Below are 17,039 nucleotides of genomic sequence, written 5' to 3'. Positions count from 1 at the left end.
CGGTAATGCGAAATTTGAGCGCAGCTGTTTACGTATTTCAGTTCCATTCCTCCGCTCTCGCCATGGCAGGTGGCGTTTAGCTCTGCGACTATGACGCAAAATCAAGGAAAGGTGTTGATGCACACATTTTACTTGCGAAATGGGCTGGCAACTCGTACCACCCGGCGGACTCCTACCACCTAAGACGCACCCAAACACTTACTTTCTCCAATATCCACCACCTGCACCGCATTCACCCAATATTATGCGCAGATACATGCCCCTGGGGTGGTGTTCCAGCATTTACTCACATTACATGGACACGCACGGCTAAACAGAACCACTTAAAGCCAGCCAACGCGGCACTGGATCAGTGGGAAGTGCCACTGGCCAGGCGGTGAAAACTTTTTATCCCATGAGAGTTTTCAGGCAAAAATGGCCCTTTACGTATATGGAGCTCTTGGTCCGGGGTGCCCCGCTGTTTTGAAGCCGCTACTCGTGCCTGTTGGACTTGAGCCCTTTGAGCCTCCAGCCCCGAGCAGTTGAGCAGGGCTGCCTCCCATGCCTCTCGGAAAGGGTAAGGGTTTGGAGACGGCACCTTGCAAGACCAGGGGGCATTAATCGCCATCGCCAAAGCGTCGGCGGAAGCTACTAGAGTCTTGGCCTGAGATGAGGACCCCGCCTACAGTCCACGCCGGTCGATGGCTGAGTGGTTATGGCACTCGGTTGCTGACCCGAAAGATGCGAGTTCAATCCCGGCTGCGGCAGTCGAATTTCAATGGAGGCGAAATTCTAGGGGCCCGTGTACTGTGCAATGTCAGTACACGTTAAAGACCCCCTGGTGGTCGAAATTTCTGGAGTCCTTCACTATGGCATCCCTCACAGCCTGAGTCACTTTGGGACGTTAAACCCCCATAAACCAAACTTTTACATAATAAATGTTTATTCTATCTCTCTCTCTCCAAGAACGGGCACCCAAGAGCTGCGCTTGAATAAAAGGGGCAATGAGAAGACGAGGAAAGCAGGAGCAGCAATTGACAGTAGAGCTAAGTACTTTTTTACACTTGCCAGAGGTTTGAAACGCTCGACACGGTACGAAATAACAATAATAAAAAAAAACGCGACGGTTACCTCTGTGTCACGCGAGATTCAGCGGCAGCTGCCCAGTTATTTTCATTTCGCGATATATTGAGGTAAAGAATTTGAGAGCGACATGCATATGCTTATAGTTATATACCGTATTGTGCTTTTTTATCGTAAAGACGTTCAAAATTTTTCTTACCTCAGCCGCCGGCTCGTTTGCGGTGAAATTGCACACAGAGCTTGCGTATTATGGTAACTTTTGTATCGTAGCAAGTTTTACAACAGTACTGACTTAGTTGAGCCGTGCATGATGCAAAAGCGTCTGCGTCGAGATAGGCGTACCGAAACCCAAAACACCGAGTTTTTGCTGAAGGGCGGCAGTAGCGCCATCTGTCTTCTGCAGTGGAAAGCGTCACGAGGCTCCAAGGCGAGCGTTGCAAGGAGCGCGGGCCCTTTGAATACGCCGTTCCGGCCTTTTCGTCTCGGGGAACGAGGCAGCCCACAATAAAGCCCGAGGTTTCGTCGAACGGGCAGTGGATGAGTCTGGCTCCCTGAATTTCACGAAGGACTCCATGATCACATATCATGATCTCACCAATCATTTTAAACTAGAGAGGAGAATTTTCCCCCCTCCAGACAAAAGACTTACTAAAGAACAAGAGGTTACGTGGCGTCGTCTACAGACGAGATCGATACGCACCCCATCACTCCTCGCGCACATTTATCCAGACCTTTACAAACCAAACTGCAAACACTATGGCCAACGTGCTACCTACGATCACATCCTGTGGGACTGCAAAATAGAGCCACCTCCGGGTGATCTAGTTACAGCTCCTTCTCTCGAGCGGTGGGAGACCGTGCTGGCTAGCTCTGACCCCAGAACGCAAGTTTTGGCGGTGGAGTGGGCTGACAAAGTCGTCGAGGGCTATGTACTCTCGACCACTTAACGCGACCTCTTGCCAAGCTCTTTCCGGCGAATAAAATGTTTTACAATCAAGTCTGCTTGGAACATTTTCGGCCAACTGAGCGGAAAAAAATGGCAGAAACAACTATTTTAACGAGGCTGTGCCATTAAAAGAATATTGTTTGACGTCTTTTTTTCATCCAATGACTTTATCCAATTCAGCTTATATCGTCTGTTTTCGTGGCTTTCCTAAAGCGTCGGAGGACGATGTCGCGAAGTCCTGGGCTGCGTTTTTCTTGATTAATTTCGTTGTGGAAGACAGATGGCGCTACTGACGCCCTTCCGCAAAGACTCGGTGTTTTGGGTTTCGGTACGCCGATCTCGACGCAGACGCTTACGCTTTTGTATCATGCACGGCTCAACTAAGAAAGTACCGTTGTAAAACTTGCTACGATACAAAAGTTACCATAATACGCAAGCTCTGTGTGCAGTTTCACCGCAAACGAGCCAGCGGTTGAGGTAAGAAAAATCTTGAAAATCTTTACGATAAAAACGCACAATACGGTACATATATATATTTTTATTTTCCTACATATACTCGTTCTTCCGACTATCACTCCTCTCCAGTGCACCGCTCCAAGCACACGGCACAGCGCCACTCGGCCTCACCTCCGGCGACCCGTTTTTCAGCAGCCGCCGCAGATGGAGCACGCCACATTCTTCCTCTGCCCACCTTCCACGGTAACCACCATCCTGTTACGCATTCTTTCGTTCTAGCCAAGCCCGCCTCCTTCATGCCCGCCTCCTTCCAACCGGTGGTCACCGCCCTCCGGTTACGCCTTCTACTACGACACTGTGGCAGAAAACCAGCCATATCGGGCGCAACCGTCTGCACCACACAGATTGGCGACAGGACTCCAAGCAATGGTGCGAACAAATACAATGTTCGCGCATTCACCACCCACCGAGCGGCTCCCTTTTAAAAGGCCTAAGTACATGAAGGAAAATGATGCGGTGCACTTTGCGCTGCTGCCCGGGTCAGTCAGCATCTCCTCTTTCTATTTGTCTATCGTGACTTCGCGCCGAAACAGCACCCCAGTTCATTGTTAGTGGTCTAGTAAGGACGCGAAGCCGGAACGGGAAACACGAACGGGAGGTTAGCTGTCGGAGATTCTTGGAACACCTTTTCTCCTCAAGGGGGACAAGCAGTGAGCGACCATCCCGTTCCCTAATGAGCAAAATGGCGGCTGCGGCCAAGAACCACAATCCCCACAGTTAGCAACTCTGTGCGCCTTGCCTGGACATCACTTTCCGTCCCTATTATTAGCCTGGGAAATTTGGCTGCAAACTTCTTCGACTTATCTTCCCATAGCCACTTAATGGTTACCCCCCCCCCCCCCCCCCTCCCATTTCCCATCGATGTCTGCCGGCTGCGACAGAGACATATTGGGGCACAAAATGACGGGTCTGCGCACTGTGATCCTTTTCGAGACATGTGAATGGAATAAATTTCCTTGAGCCTGCTTCCGAGCGTGTCCTGGGGCAAGTGGCCGAGTCAACCTCTCGTTTACGACACGTTCTACATACAGCGAGGAGAGTGGCTTTAGTGTCGATGTCAACGAGTAGAAAACCGCTTAGATAATCACTGAACGATCTGTGAAGTTCACACAAAGCCTAAACACGACAAACCAAGACTCCAAGAGGCGTAAAATATGCTTTGTGTTTTCCGGAGTTTCGCGATACTGCATTCAGGTGCCGACTTTCTTGCTATGATTAAGAGGTTGAGTTGGTTTCTGATTGCGAACAGCTTCAGCCATCGTCTCGTTTCATTTCATTCACTTATTGTATCGATTAGCATGACGAAACCTAGTTAGGAACAGAACTTACCAGTTTTATAACATAACTGATCACGTGACGTTATTGCGCTGGAGTCCGGGTTGCGCAGTGGAAATTCGTTCGCAAAGTACGTAGCGCATACGGCATGTAGTACAAGAAAAAGTTCGTGTCATATGTGGAATGCGGTACGAGGGAAATTCGGTGCTGTGTAGTACGTTGGCCTGCAAAGGTGGCCATGAAGCAATCACCCACAAGCTCATTATAAATCGCACATCAATGCACTTTCACCTAAAAAATTTATGCCTCAGTTTATTTATGACGCCATTTGCACGAAATACCATAACTCTCTGTCGTCTTAACCGGAGCGGCAGAATTAATCGTGCGATTTCTGGCGGAGGAATATTAGCGTGTCAATCGGCTCCGAATCAACTTATTAGCCAGGTCAGAATAATAGTGGGAGATGTGAAGCACATCATTCCAATGTCTCTTCAATGCAGGAGGGTAAACTCAAAGATGCAGTCGCGACCCATAAAGGTGCGCAAAATACTTCACGTATTCAAATGACTGTCGAAAAGGCAACAATAACTCCTGAAAGAGTGTCGCCCTTCCTAAGGAAGGCTACTACTGCTGTTGGAAAAGATGAAGCAAAAAAAAACTAAAAAAGCAACACGCTTTTCTGCGCGAAAAATCAAAGAACTGTAAGGGAAGCCGTAACACGCATTGTCCAATTTCAGCTGCGTGAAGGAGCGACTCTGTCCCAGTATGGGAGCAAAACGGGGATCAGAGTACTGTTAACAAACCTTACTCTCTCTGCCTCATCTAATGTCGCCTAGAATAAGCCCATCCCAAGATCCTCTCGACCATCAAGATGTACGACAGCAAGACCGCCATTTTATTACGCTCGTCGAGTGTCCGGCTGCATCCATTCGCTCTTCCATCGTGCAGGGGTAAGAGACAGTGGCATCGTAGCTCTCGGAAGCACTTGCGATGATTTGCCGTAACAAGGCACCGCTGATAGGCCTCGTCTACACTATGCGACCGCAGCGTCTCGCGGACTGTTGCCTGATCGATGGCTAATGCAGACTGATGGGCTTTTTACGGCCCGCCTCGTTATATCGTAGTTTAGGCTCGGACGCTCTGCGCGCGCGTAGGCGCCATTAGTGGCCTCGTCACGCCGTCTTCGTAAGCTTACCCCTGTTACTCCACAAAGTTGCACGACTGAACTAATTACGGTGCTTTTTTCTTTCTAGGGTCTAATGTTTCAGCATCAAACATGTTGCTGTGGTTTCCCTTTCTCCACTGTCTGAAAGGCCAAGCTATCCTGCGCTAGTTTACATCACTAACGGTACATTGTGTTGTATTTTAAGCGGTAAGCTCTGCGCCTCTGTTTTCCTCCAGGTTATTTCAGGGCGTACACAACCCGGCTGCTGGACGTGTTGAGGAGAAGCAGGTAAGCTGTCTAACCTATCCTTCTTTCGCATGATTGACTTTGCCACATGGGTACAGCACGTGAGGTGAAGTACCCTTCACAGGTTGCATGAGAGGCTGAAGAAAGCAAGAAAAAAATGCGCACGACTGTAACATAAACGATAAAAACTAAAACGTTAACTCCTTACGACTCGCCAGAACAACAGCAATACATGCACCGCATTTGATACAACAAATTAATGCTGAAAAGCTATACAGTCGCTGTAGTGCCAAAAAGCACATAGGCGGAGTACAATGGCTTAGCTAGACAAACCCACTCTGAGAATTTGAGGGAGACAAAAAACAAGGATTATGAGTGTTTTGCCGAAAGAGTTGGAGGTGAGAGAGTGCACTACAACATAAGGAGGAAATACTGGCTGAAGGTCGCTCAATGCTGGCCGAAAGTGAGAGAGCCAGTGTCAAGAAGCAACGTGCTTTAAAAAATGAAGCAAAACCAAACAACTAAATCCCGATGAAGCCACAAATGCGAAGAGAATCTGCTACTTTCAACACGTGCGCAGTGTCTGCACAGCCATCATGTGCCGGCTTTCGGCGCATCATACTCCGGCGCCGTGAGCATTCTGTCCCGCCTCGAAATGAATACTTTAGTAACGCCTTTGTACAAACACCGCATAATAGCTAGCTCCGTGACAAGGTTCGGCGCAGGGTCCATCCGCCCCTCGGAGCAATGGAGGGGCTGGCTTCCAGACCGGTTTACTCACCGCGACAGTGTTCCTCAGTCCTGTCCGCCGATAAGGCCGCTGCGACCGTCTCCGGCGTACGGGTAGAGGCCTGCCGCTTTCTCCAGCTCGGCCCTCTCGAACAGCTGCGTGTGTGCAGAGGGCCTCGTCAGCGCACAGCCGAGGGGATTGATCAACAACCCAGTGATCATACAAGTTGCGATGCTCTCAACAAATCACGTGTCTCGCGAAGCAGCTCCTTCGGCGATTCTAAACTTGTAATTTTACAAGTTTGCACATCACCTTTGGAAGCTGTAGGAGCTGAAAAGTTTTTGGGAACCGCTAGTAGACGGTTGCATACAAGGCAGACGTACGGTGCGTTCGTCAGCTCATCATCATCATCGTCGTTATCTGCCTAGCTACCTTTCGATAATTAGGCACATGTAATTACTGTATTTTCTAGCGTTTTTTTTGCAACGGGTATGAAGAAAATGCAGTGTTTTTTAGTGGAATGCGCTGTTAGGCCTGCTGCATAATGCGGTACAACGCGTGGAATCGTGAGGCGGATTTATTTCCGCTGCAGAAATTCTGAAGACTGAACGGGTATGTTTTTCGTGTCTTTTTTTGTGTGTGTGTTTCTTTGTTTAAATCTGATCTCTCACTGCATGAGCAGCCAACTTCCAGAGACAATGATCAGGGCGCCTAAACCATCTTTTTATTAGAACCCTTAGTCCGATATTTCTACAAAGCACCGTTTTTTTTTTTTTTAATGATGGTCTCAGCTCCACATTAGTAATCGCCAGTGAGCATGGTCCGTAGGATTCGTCTCCACTCGCGGGCAACAACGCAGAACCGCTCAAGAAAACGAATTGTCACAAAATAAGCAATGCTTCCAGGAGACTTTCTTTTCTTTCGCCGCCACTTCTCACAGTTGCCACGTCTTGTACCGGCTTTGAACGTGCACTCCTCAGGTGGCTTCTGGATGTACATGGTGGATAACTAGAAACTGGAATGAAATTTCATACCAGCACGAAAGGATTGTTATCGTACAACGACGTATTAGTTCTTTTTAATATACAGTTTGAAAATCTTATTGGTTTTTGTTGTCTGCCCTCGATACGTTTTCTTTTTATAAAAAAATAAAGTAAGAACTCGTTAGGGTGCACAAACTCGCACAAAGGCTTCAGGCCGCGCGTAGTTCTCAGGGTTAGGCACCTAAGGAACGGCGACGACCACATACAGAGCCGCTACGCAAGGTTCTTTAAAACAACACTTTCAAATATGCGACTGCATACCTGGACCATTTTTATTTTGAAGCTATACGTGGCGTATAGATTGATATTCAGCATCGATAAATTGATTGCGTTTGAACGGTCTCTGACAGCTTTTCCGATAGCCACACATGTGAATATACTAAGATAGATGTGTAGGGCTGCTTTGTTCGACGTCAATACAGTACAGTCATGAAAAGGTAATCCATTGATATAAGAATGTTGGATCAATCGGGGTGCCAATTTTTCAAATGTAAAACGGCACAAATTCGGGAGGTCTGCTGTGTGCCGCGAAGGACAGCGTGATGTGGAAAGAGGTGCCAGTGTTTCGAAGGGTTAGAATGCGGCACGTACCGTCCGTATGAGGTCCCGCAGGCGCTCTCCGCGCAGGTCGTCCGACCTGGTGGGCAGGTAGCGTCCCTCGGCCACCACGAACACCAGCGCCCACAGCGCCACCAGGCTCAGCAGCCGGGTCACCACTGCGCACAGGAAAGAGGAGCGCGCTGGGGTGCCCCCCCGCGTGAGAGGGAACGCCCCGTCAGGTTGCGGCACACACAGACTCTCTATTGACTATACGCGAGCCAGACAGCACATGTGAACGCTTATGAGTACTATACAAAGAGTATCTAACGAGTATCTAACGAGTATCTAACGAATATCTGTGCAGTACGTGTTCATGAAGGAGAATGGCAAGTTTGGCTAGCTTGTAGTGGTTCATTGTGACATGTAAACAGCGCACAAACAACGAGAGTATAAAGAACACTATGTAGACGACACAGCGGTGCAACCACAACTAGGATTTTTTTTGGAAAAGAATCGAAATAAATGCAATTGGTCGCGCATGTCACAGCAAAAAGAATCAGAAACAGGAGGCACGAGATGGAATACGCGAATCTCTCAAGAAAAGCGAGCTCCTTCACGTGCAGTGACAAAGACTGCTTCTTAGCATCTAGCAGGTAGCATCTAAGAGTATCTAAAGTTGATTTAACGGGTGTCTAACGAGTATCTATTCACTCAACTCCTGAGCGTTTCATTCCTTCCACGCCTTCGGATGGTTGCGCCATTTCGCAGTTGTATTGGGCAAATTGCTGTCTTTAACGTCCCAGCGCGACACATGGGCTATGAGGGCCGGCGCCGTAGTGGCCGGTCTCCGGGTTAATTTAGACCACATTTAACTTGCGCCGATATCGCACAGCACACGAGTGTTTATTTCGCCTCAATCGTAATACGGCCGCCGTGGCCGGGATCGAACCAAACATCTTGGAATAAGCAGCCGAACACCAAAGCCACAGACTCCCCGCGGCGGGTTTCGACCTTCGCAATGATTTTTCTCCGTGTCGCTCGGCGAGGGGAGATGCTTTTATTCAACGAACTCGCAGTTAAAAGAAATGATTTGTCAAGTTATCATTACAGTGGCGTAATTGTGATGTTCAACATGGCGTTTATGGACGTGCGCACCCGATATGGCATCATGAGGGGGGTTCTCATATTCCTTACACTTTCGCGTGCCTCAATAAAAAAAAAATAATAATTATATGGGCATCTAATTACCTTATGTGTTGACAATGCGATAATATTAGAAGCTGTTGATGCCTTTGCCGGAAATGACGTCACTTCCTGTCTTGTGAACGCCATGAGGCTTCTGATGCTATCGAATCAAAAACATCTTCAAGCCACAATCCGTTCTAGCCTCGTGGGCTTGTGTAATGTCTGAAGAGGCGAACTACTACAACAACAAAATATCCCGCTTCAGCAGGCTCTACCAGCCGTAATTTCTTGCGAACAGTTTGCAAGACTTAACCTATCAGGTTATTGATCGTCAAATCGCGAGAAAAAGTGTATGATGAATCACCGCATGCGAGAACGTATACGAGAATATGCGAGAATATACGTGAGCGCAACCGTAAAAGCGGTCGCTTCTTTCTTTTAGACCATGATGCCCTGGAGGTAGAGGGAAAGAGTGAAAGAGAGCAACCAAAGAGAAAATTCATGACTTTTTATCAGGACGAAATGGAAGGGCAAGTCCTTTACTTATATTTGTCCGTTTAATTACTTATTCACTCACAGCGCTATTTCTGACAATACAGCAGAGGAGAAGGGGAGTAAACAGTACTACACGAAAATTCAACACGTCCACGGCCAACACACAGACCAAACAGGAAATGTGTTACAAATCTGCTTCAAATATTTCATTATCTATAACATTAGTTATCAGCAGTGAGAGATGATTCCAGTCGTGTAGTCTTAGTCTTCGAAAAGAATGATGATTTTTCGTTCATGAGTGCTCGACCTTGTTTTAGTATCCAAGTACATTCTACCATCTTTCCGAAACTTTCCTCTGCTTGGAAGGTCGACTGAACCCTCAGCTTAACTCGGTATACGTTCTTCGCTCGTGTCTGCTTTTTGAGCACTTCGTACGAGAACAGCGGGCGTCTCTATTGCTCGCCACGCGCCTCGAAATCGAGTACGTGTATCCGGAACCCTAACAAGGTCACCTTTTTTTCTTCTTCGCTGCGCTCACGACATTAAATTAAACGCGCTGATGAGCGTAACGACCCCAACTATACGGAGCGTAGTTAATGGCCGGCGCTGTCTGGCGCGGCCGCTTAATGCGAGAAAAACACTCGTCCGCGTTCCGCCTTTCGGTCGAGACAGGCCAGAGCAAATTAGATTGATCTTCCCTCGGGGTTCGCCACGGTTCAGAACCGATGCTGGCAACGCTGTTGCCCTGATTGAAATTAAATCAAGTTAAGGCCCGATCTGCGGTAAGGTCGCAGCTTATGAAATAATGAGAAGATGAGCGCGAGGCACGTACTCCGCACCGATCTTCCAGCTCGCGTGGGCTTCTAAGGCCGCCGCTACTGCCGCAGCCCAAAGCAAGGGACCGCCAAAGGCACATTTCTCGGGGGATCAACCGCGGTGTAGAGTTACGATTCGAGTTGAGCCACGTATATTTTTGTAGTCTCGCGCGCCTACTCAAACTCCGAGCACCGAAGACTCGCTTCCAGTTGGCGCTCTTTCTTGCGTTGGTCTGATTTGAACATCGATTGCTTTGGTGCACTTTGGCGCACACCGTATACTCTGATGGGCTAACAGCGAAAGGTGTGTACCCTCTGAGCTGTTCCTCATCACTCGCGGTTTCTCACATTTCACGGGCAAAGAATGTGTTTAGCTGAACCTGCGGCGAAGCCCTAACAAGCGTTTTACACTGTTCCAGGGTAAGGAAGAAAGCCCCGTCGACTCGCTCTAATTCAAGACCTTGTTTTTTTAGTGTTTCGTTTAATTTTGTGGTTTGTTTGTTTTTAGTCGGGCCTGCATACTAGCTACTTCGCGGGACACCTGAACTCCGTACTCTTCTCAGGCACTCCGCTCTTATTCGTTCTTGTACTGGGTGAAGAGCAAGAAAAAGAACAATGACAAGACCCTTTCTTTTTCGCCCCTCTCTCTCCCGAGAGGCTCGCACTTTCTTTAGCCAGCGCACAGTATATGCCAGCTGGTGCTCGCTAGCGAGAGCCCCTTTTAAGCCCCCCAGCTATACGAACGCCGCAGAAATTCCCCGGGGAGAACCCAGGTCCCTGACGCCAAGCAGTGCCCGCTTGGCTTCTGCCACCGGCGCCGCTGATGGTGCTGTCGGCACGAAAGCAACGCAGCTGCAGCAACCAAAGGTGCGCGTGTCGAGCGCAGAACAGGAGGCCACGCAGCCAATGACGGTGGCTAGTCGGCCACTCTTCGCGAATCCGTCGGCGGCTTTGCTTTACGACTGGCGGCCTGTCTCCCCGGCCGGCCCTGATTTACAGCCCACCATCGCGATGAGAGCTGCGGCTCGGTCTTCCTGGCCGGATCCCCGCCCGAGGCGTATACGAGCTGGCGGAGTGCATGGAGCGGGCTTTGTGTCCACGGCGGTGAGGCTTTTTGCGTGGTGGGTGACGTCACATGGTAGATGTTCCCGAGGAGTTAGAGGCCGTGCGCCGATGCCCCTCTAAGATCCCCGAACTTTGGCCCACCTTTTGTGTGCACCTCCCAGCAAATTAACCCCGCTCTTCCTCGGGGGCAGGCGTGGTCAGGAACGGTTTTCTTTTTTTTTTTTTAACACGAAGCAGGTAGCGGGTGTTACCCCTTATAGGTCATCGCCAGTAATAGAGGGATCGATGGAAATGGGTGCTTGAGTGGCGAGTCGGATTACGGTCTCTTATCGTGCGGAAACTTCAAATGAAGAAAAAAAGAGCGATTCTATATATAAAAAGGGACGACGAACGAGCGGGTCGTAGCTCACGCGTCGGCTTATTCAGGCCACGTTAATGGGGCTCGAGCTTTTGGCAGTACGACAGCAGCCAACTTCTCCGCGCCATACTGAAGTCCCTGTAACTGTCTTCCACGAGTAAAATCCGCTGCGATTTCCCGAGGGGTAGAAGTGTCAGCACTAGTTATGAAGCACCCTTCGAGGAGGAGCACCCACTCAACCTGTCGCTGCGACGTTCGGCTGCTGAGCCCAAAGTCGTGGGATCGAATCCCGGCTGCGGCGGCCGCATTTAGATGGAGGCTAAACGCAAAAGGCGCCCTTGTGTTGTGCGATATGAGTGCACGTTAAAAAAAACAAGAAAACTGCAGGTTGTCAAAATTAAATTCGGAGCATTTTGCTACAGCTTTTCAGATAGCCTCGTTCGAGCATTGGAACATTAAACACACCACGTCTAGCCGGAGGCGGAATATTTATTTACGACATAATACTCCAATAGAGTACGTCAACAGCAAAGTCCATACAGCCCGAAAAAAAAAATTCCTACGCCGGCAATGCCGTAGAAAGCAAATGCAAAGCGCCGAAGCTCCGCAACTCCCGAACCTAAAGGACGAGAAGCCGTTTCTTCTCGTTCGTTGTCATGTTGCAGGAACGGCGCCAAACGAGCTGTATGGATGCACAGATCGTCGGCCTCTTCTTTCCCTTCGAGCGCGTGGCTAATGAGCCTGAAATCGTGCCCGCGCTCGCGAGCGCGGTCGCTCGTCCGTTCCCGCTGGGATGCATGAAAGCGTGCCAAGCGCTTCCGCCGCCTCTTGTCTCTCCTCCTTCCCTCCTTGTGTGTCGCGAGGAGGAAATGCCGCGGATCGCAACGGCGTTTGATTTCTTCGCTTCTCCAGACATGGTACATAGCCCACAGCATGTTATCATCGTCATCAACATCGCCAGCACCACTCTGTCCGCTCTCTCTGCGTTTCTGCCTCCTCAGCATTCATTCTAACTCCCTCGACTGCATGTAATATCTTGCCTGGCTTCCTTTTCCTCCGTCCTTTCTTCCCTAAAACATCTCTCTCTTGTACTCCCTCTGCTCTCCAGCGATTGAAGCGCGCTCCGAATGCGCAGAGCCGATGCGCGCGCTCTGTCCGCGGCCAGCTCGTGAGCTCGACCAAAGTTTCCACGCGGAGTTTGCGTTGGCTTCCGGCAGCACCACGGGTGCATAAAGGGAGAGGAGGCTGAACCGTCGGCGCCGGTCGGACGCCTTGACCCGAAAAACGGCGCCTGGACGGCGGCCAACCGCGCGTTTTCTACGCAGCAGCGAACACGACGATCGCGAAGCGCTTCTTGCTCGTGCAACACCCGCAAAAAATACATATATAATAAAAGGATAACCGGAAGATTCGGGTACATCGAACGAGAGCAGTATACAACTTGTGGAAGGAAGAGGTTCGCAGTGCTCTCTCTCTCACTCGCCCTCTCTGTCCACAATTGACGTCTTTTTTTTTTCGATCCTAAGCGTGTCTTCACTCCATCTTGCAATGTGTGCCTGTCTTCCTCAGCTTCCGCATTTATGGCGCTGCTCTTAGACGCAACCAGCCGAGCGAGTGTCCGATTATCCAGCTTCCGCGGTCGCGGTTCAAAATGCACGCTTCGAAGAGCTAAGTGGTTTCAGAGCAAGTGACGCAGGGCTCACTTGCGAGTGGCGACACCAGTAAGAGCGATAGATGGGCTAGTTGGTTTTGAGACCACCATCTTTATTCAGCCAAAAAACGAAGTCAGGCAAGAACAATGCTTTTGCAGTAAAAGGTACCACGTTGTGTTTTTGTGTGGCGTTTTGTGACTCGGGAGGAACGACTTCTTCGGGAACAAAAGCATTACTAGGAATCTGGGACAAGCGCTGCTAGTTCCCTTGGTTGGCACCCTATGACGCATGGCTTTGAACATTCAGAAATAGCGCGCTGACATCACATTTGACGTAACAAAGAAAGAGAATGACCAAGTGGCTGCAGAATAGAAAGTTAGGCTTAGTGGCACTGGCTGGGCGCTGTCGAAATTTCCTGGTAATGAATGCACTTATGAAGAGCGGGTCAGTGAGTTTGGTTGAACTGCAGGTGAAACAAGTAAAATTGATGTAAAGTGGCAGTTTGGGCTACTCGTTTCATTTGATAAGGAGGTTAAGAGAATAAGAGAAGGAAGAGGGAAGGAAGCTTGCCCAGAAAGGTATTCAAAGGGCGTTTTTACTGCCTTTGTCGAGATGCCGCGAGCGATCTGAAAATGTCGCAAAGACGGAGTGGGCATGGATAAAGGATAAAACAATGCTAAACGGCAAGTTTTTAGCGCGTATTTTGAAACACAATAAAAAAAAGGTCTGTCGTAGCTGTTGTCTTGGTATGCGTGACGTAGTTTCTACGCGCAATTTATTGAGCAGTTCCTGATACTGTCCCTCTCGGTTCCTGGCTTGTGCATTAGGACGAATCAGTTGTGCAGGGACGCGAACGGCTCATATAAAGGTAGGTTTCACTCGGCCCTTCTCAGGGATATGCGCAACGACGAAACGAGGTCGTTTGTGAAAGAAAAAGATAGAAATTCTCATGATCCAAAAACAGAGGCAGGCAGTCGAACTACGGTAATGAGGGTCTTTACTTTCTGCTCATATTCGGGAATTGTGCTAAACGAAGCCTGCCTTGATACGATTTCATGAAGACGTGATGAGAGTTTGAGGCTAAACGAAGTATAACTTCGCTGAGCCAAAGAGAAGAAATGATGTGCGAGCAACTGGGACATCGTTCTTGATTGTGTACGTGCGTATATAAGAAAACTGAGTCTTTGAAAACTTCTTTGCTAAACACGTATGGTACAATGAAAAAAATAATGGAGACAGAAAACGGCGGAGTCAAGTGGTCTCCCGCGCAGATAACTTTCTTGGGCGTTTTTTTTTTTTTTTTCAAACAGACGTAAACACGTAGAGTGAAGAACACGTCTAAATATATGGCACACCAACAATAAAGAAAAAATTCACTTGCGTTTTATGACTTGTATCTTGCTATTGCAGTTAAGCCCGTCGCTCGTCTATGGCGCTCTTATTTGCAAAAGACTCCCGAAGGAAATTTCGGCCTTTCGCAGAAAATGTGCCCATTGTACACCCGGTCCTCTTAAAGCAGCGTGCCACACAGATCCTGACAAAGCACGCGCTGTCTCGGCAGACAGCAGCTTTTTTTCATCTCTCTTTTCTGAAGTTCGTTGATGTTTCCAAAATTCCGGAGTATCTGCTGGGTCAAGGAGCCTCAGTTGAGCTCGGCTTCCCCTGCCGTTTGCTTTCCAGTAACCAGATCGTAACGTTAAGATACCGAAAGAAGGGAACGTGGTTTAAGAAAAAAAATCTGAGTATCTCTTCGTCGAGAATAGATATCAGCATGAAATGCGTCGCAGGGAAGGCGTAGCACATTCTAGGACGGCTTATAGGTTGTGGTAACCGCTGTTGTGTATTGGCCAGGTGTTTTGTCTACTATTGTGCCTCCGATCCGCCTGCTTGTGTTCTTCGACCTGGTCAGCGCGCGTGGTTCTACTGGCTGGCCTAGCTTCTTGTTTAATGCGAAAATGAAACGTTACAATATACATCCCATTCTTCCGCTCGAGGTGGGTTTAATCAGCTAATTTATTAGGCTTTCTTTATTTGCGCAAAGGTGTATATTCCTTAAAAACCTCAGACGCCAATTAAGTATACCGGTACCTCGGCAGCAACAGAGCCTAGTGGCAGCAACAGAGCGCTCGACAAAACAGAGCGCTCAGGCTTGGCCTGCTCAGAAGAAACGTATATTCGCAAACCGACGTTTCTCTCGTGCTATCGGGAACAGCGTTGCATTGGAAGGCGTCACCGGTGGGGAAAAAAATGCTACGCCGACGATGTTCGCGTTCTGGAGACTGGCATGCTGCATCATTTTACCGTCAAGGAAGGAAGCCACGATTTTCATTTTTCAATAGGCGCGTGTAAGTTCACGCACCGTTTTGTGTGTGTGTGTGTGTGTGTGTGTGTGTGTGTCTGTGTGCGTAAATAGGTTCAAATACTGAGGCCAGCACAAATTTTACTCGCGCACTGTGGTTTTCCACAATTCCACGATGGAGACGTTCTTTCATACAGGCCACATCACCCATCACTGTTATATTCAGGTTTTGAAAAAGAGGAGCTCAGTTAACTATAAAAGAAAATACTTTATATTCCCCCTGAAATACTTTGGCGTCTTTGTTGCACCTGCGTATTGCCGCACTTCTTCTGAACTCTGCGATTATAGTCTTTAAAGAGGGAGATAAAATAATGAAGGAGCAGTGCGTATGAATATGGAGAGACAGGACAACGAAGAAGCCTCGGTTAGAAGTCACATGAAATTGTTTTACACTGGCAGCAGCTACTCGGAGGCAGATTTTTGGGGTGCATGTGTTAACTTGCACCTGTGTGGTACACTATTATTACACTGCTTGGTTACATGGTTAGTTCGTGTGGAATAAAGGTAAAAACTCAAACAGCGTGCCTTTTTCCCCCTTTTACCATGACAGCGTGGAAGAAAATCGGGAACAGCAAAAAGAAAAAAAATCACTTTCAAGTCGAGTCAACATTGTCGAGAAGATGATGCATAGAAGAAACCTCAAGCCCAGGAACTCTGGACAAGCGCTTCTTGTATTCACAGCTTCTACCGCGCACTTCGTGGCGCTCGCCACTCAAAATAACCGCGGGAATTTCAAACGTTTGATACATCCAATTGATATTCAATGGTCATCGTTAGTAGTTGGTGTGAGCGCAGTTTTTGCAACAAGGGGACGAGTCGGCTATGATAATAGCCATGTTCACGCGAGATCTGTCGCGACTCTCTAGTTTTCTGAAAATCACAAGTTTAAAGTATCCCCACTGAGTTTAGCGGCGTTTGCTATCGGCGGTAAACATATGGCGCTGAATGTCAGGCCAGGACACCTTTCTTAGACGCCCATCCGTTTCAAAAGGAAGGTCACACTATAATCATCATCATCACAAGGAAGCTTAGCACGTCGTACGCGACTGTATAGCTGAACCCGGATCTGTCCGCTGTTCGTGTTATTGCTGCTGCTGTGATTTCAGCACAAAATTAAACCCTCGGGAAATATTGGAAACCAAGATAGTAGAAATAGCAACCTGTTCTTGCGCGTTGTTCACTGTGAAAGAAAAGCGCAGAAAAAAACAACAACAAAAAGAAACAATCTTGCTGTTCTCGTGGCACTCCAAATTTTCGATCTTACATAAGATGCACACTTACAGAAATAGAGAGTAGCGCTTGCGCAACGCAGTTTTGTAACGGATCACTCGCGTGCCCAGCCGGAGAGCCAAACACGATACCGGAGTTGTACCTTAGGAGGAAAATAACGAGACTGGAGGTATTTCCACAATCTTTACCTTGACCGCACGCTAAGGTAAACACAGGGGGATCGCATTGCTGTACAACGTGCGCAGTGATTCAGTGGAGTGAGCCTGAGAGGGTGGAAAGCGTACTCGAAATGCTGAATGCAATTTGCCGCCCTCAAACTCGGTGCGGGCACGTCAGGTAGCCAAGAACAAGAAATAT

At 48.6% G+C, this 17,039-nt stretch overlaps 1 protein-coding gene across 2 annotated transcripts in view; it reads right to left on the bottom strand.

Annotated features, from left to right (window-relative positions):
- LOC149341062 (uncharacterized) overlaps window positions 1-17,039 on the bottom strand; it is a 95,018-nt gene that overhangs the window by 1,103 nt on the left and 76,876 nt on the right. For both annotated transcript variants that reach the window (XM_089542905.1, XM_089542906.1), the window contains 2 exons: window positions 7,575-7,723; window positions 5,992-6,095 (listed from right to left, as the gene is read on the bottom strand). In XM_089542905.1, the coding sequence (XP_089399031.1) occupies window positions 6,006-6,095; window positions 7,575-7,723 (239 nt within the window). In that variant the 3' untranslated portion in view covers window positions 5,992-6,005. The remainder of the gene's footprint in view (window positions 1-5,991; window positions 6,096-7,574; window positions 7,724-17,039) is intronic.

This window comes from Amblyomma mixtum, chromosome 5 (assembly GCF_055824585.1).
Source record: "Amblyomma mixtum isolate Tamu chromosome 5, ASM5582458v1, whole genome shotgun sequence".
Taxonomy (NCBI): domain Eukaryota; kingdom Metazoa; phylum Arthropoda; class Arachnida; order Ixodida; family Ixodidae; genus Amblyomma; species Amblyomma mixtum.
The sequence above is the reverse complement of the archived record's forward strand: the minus strand, read 5'-3'. Positions and strand labels throughout refer to the sequence as shown.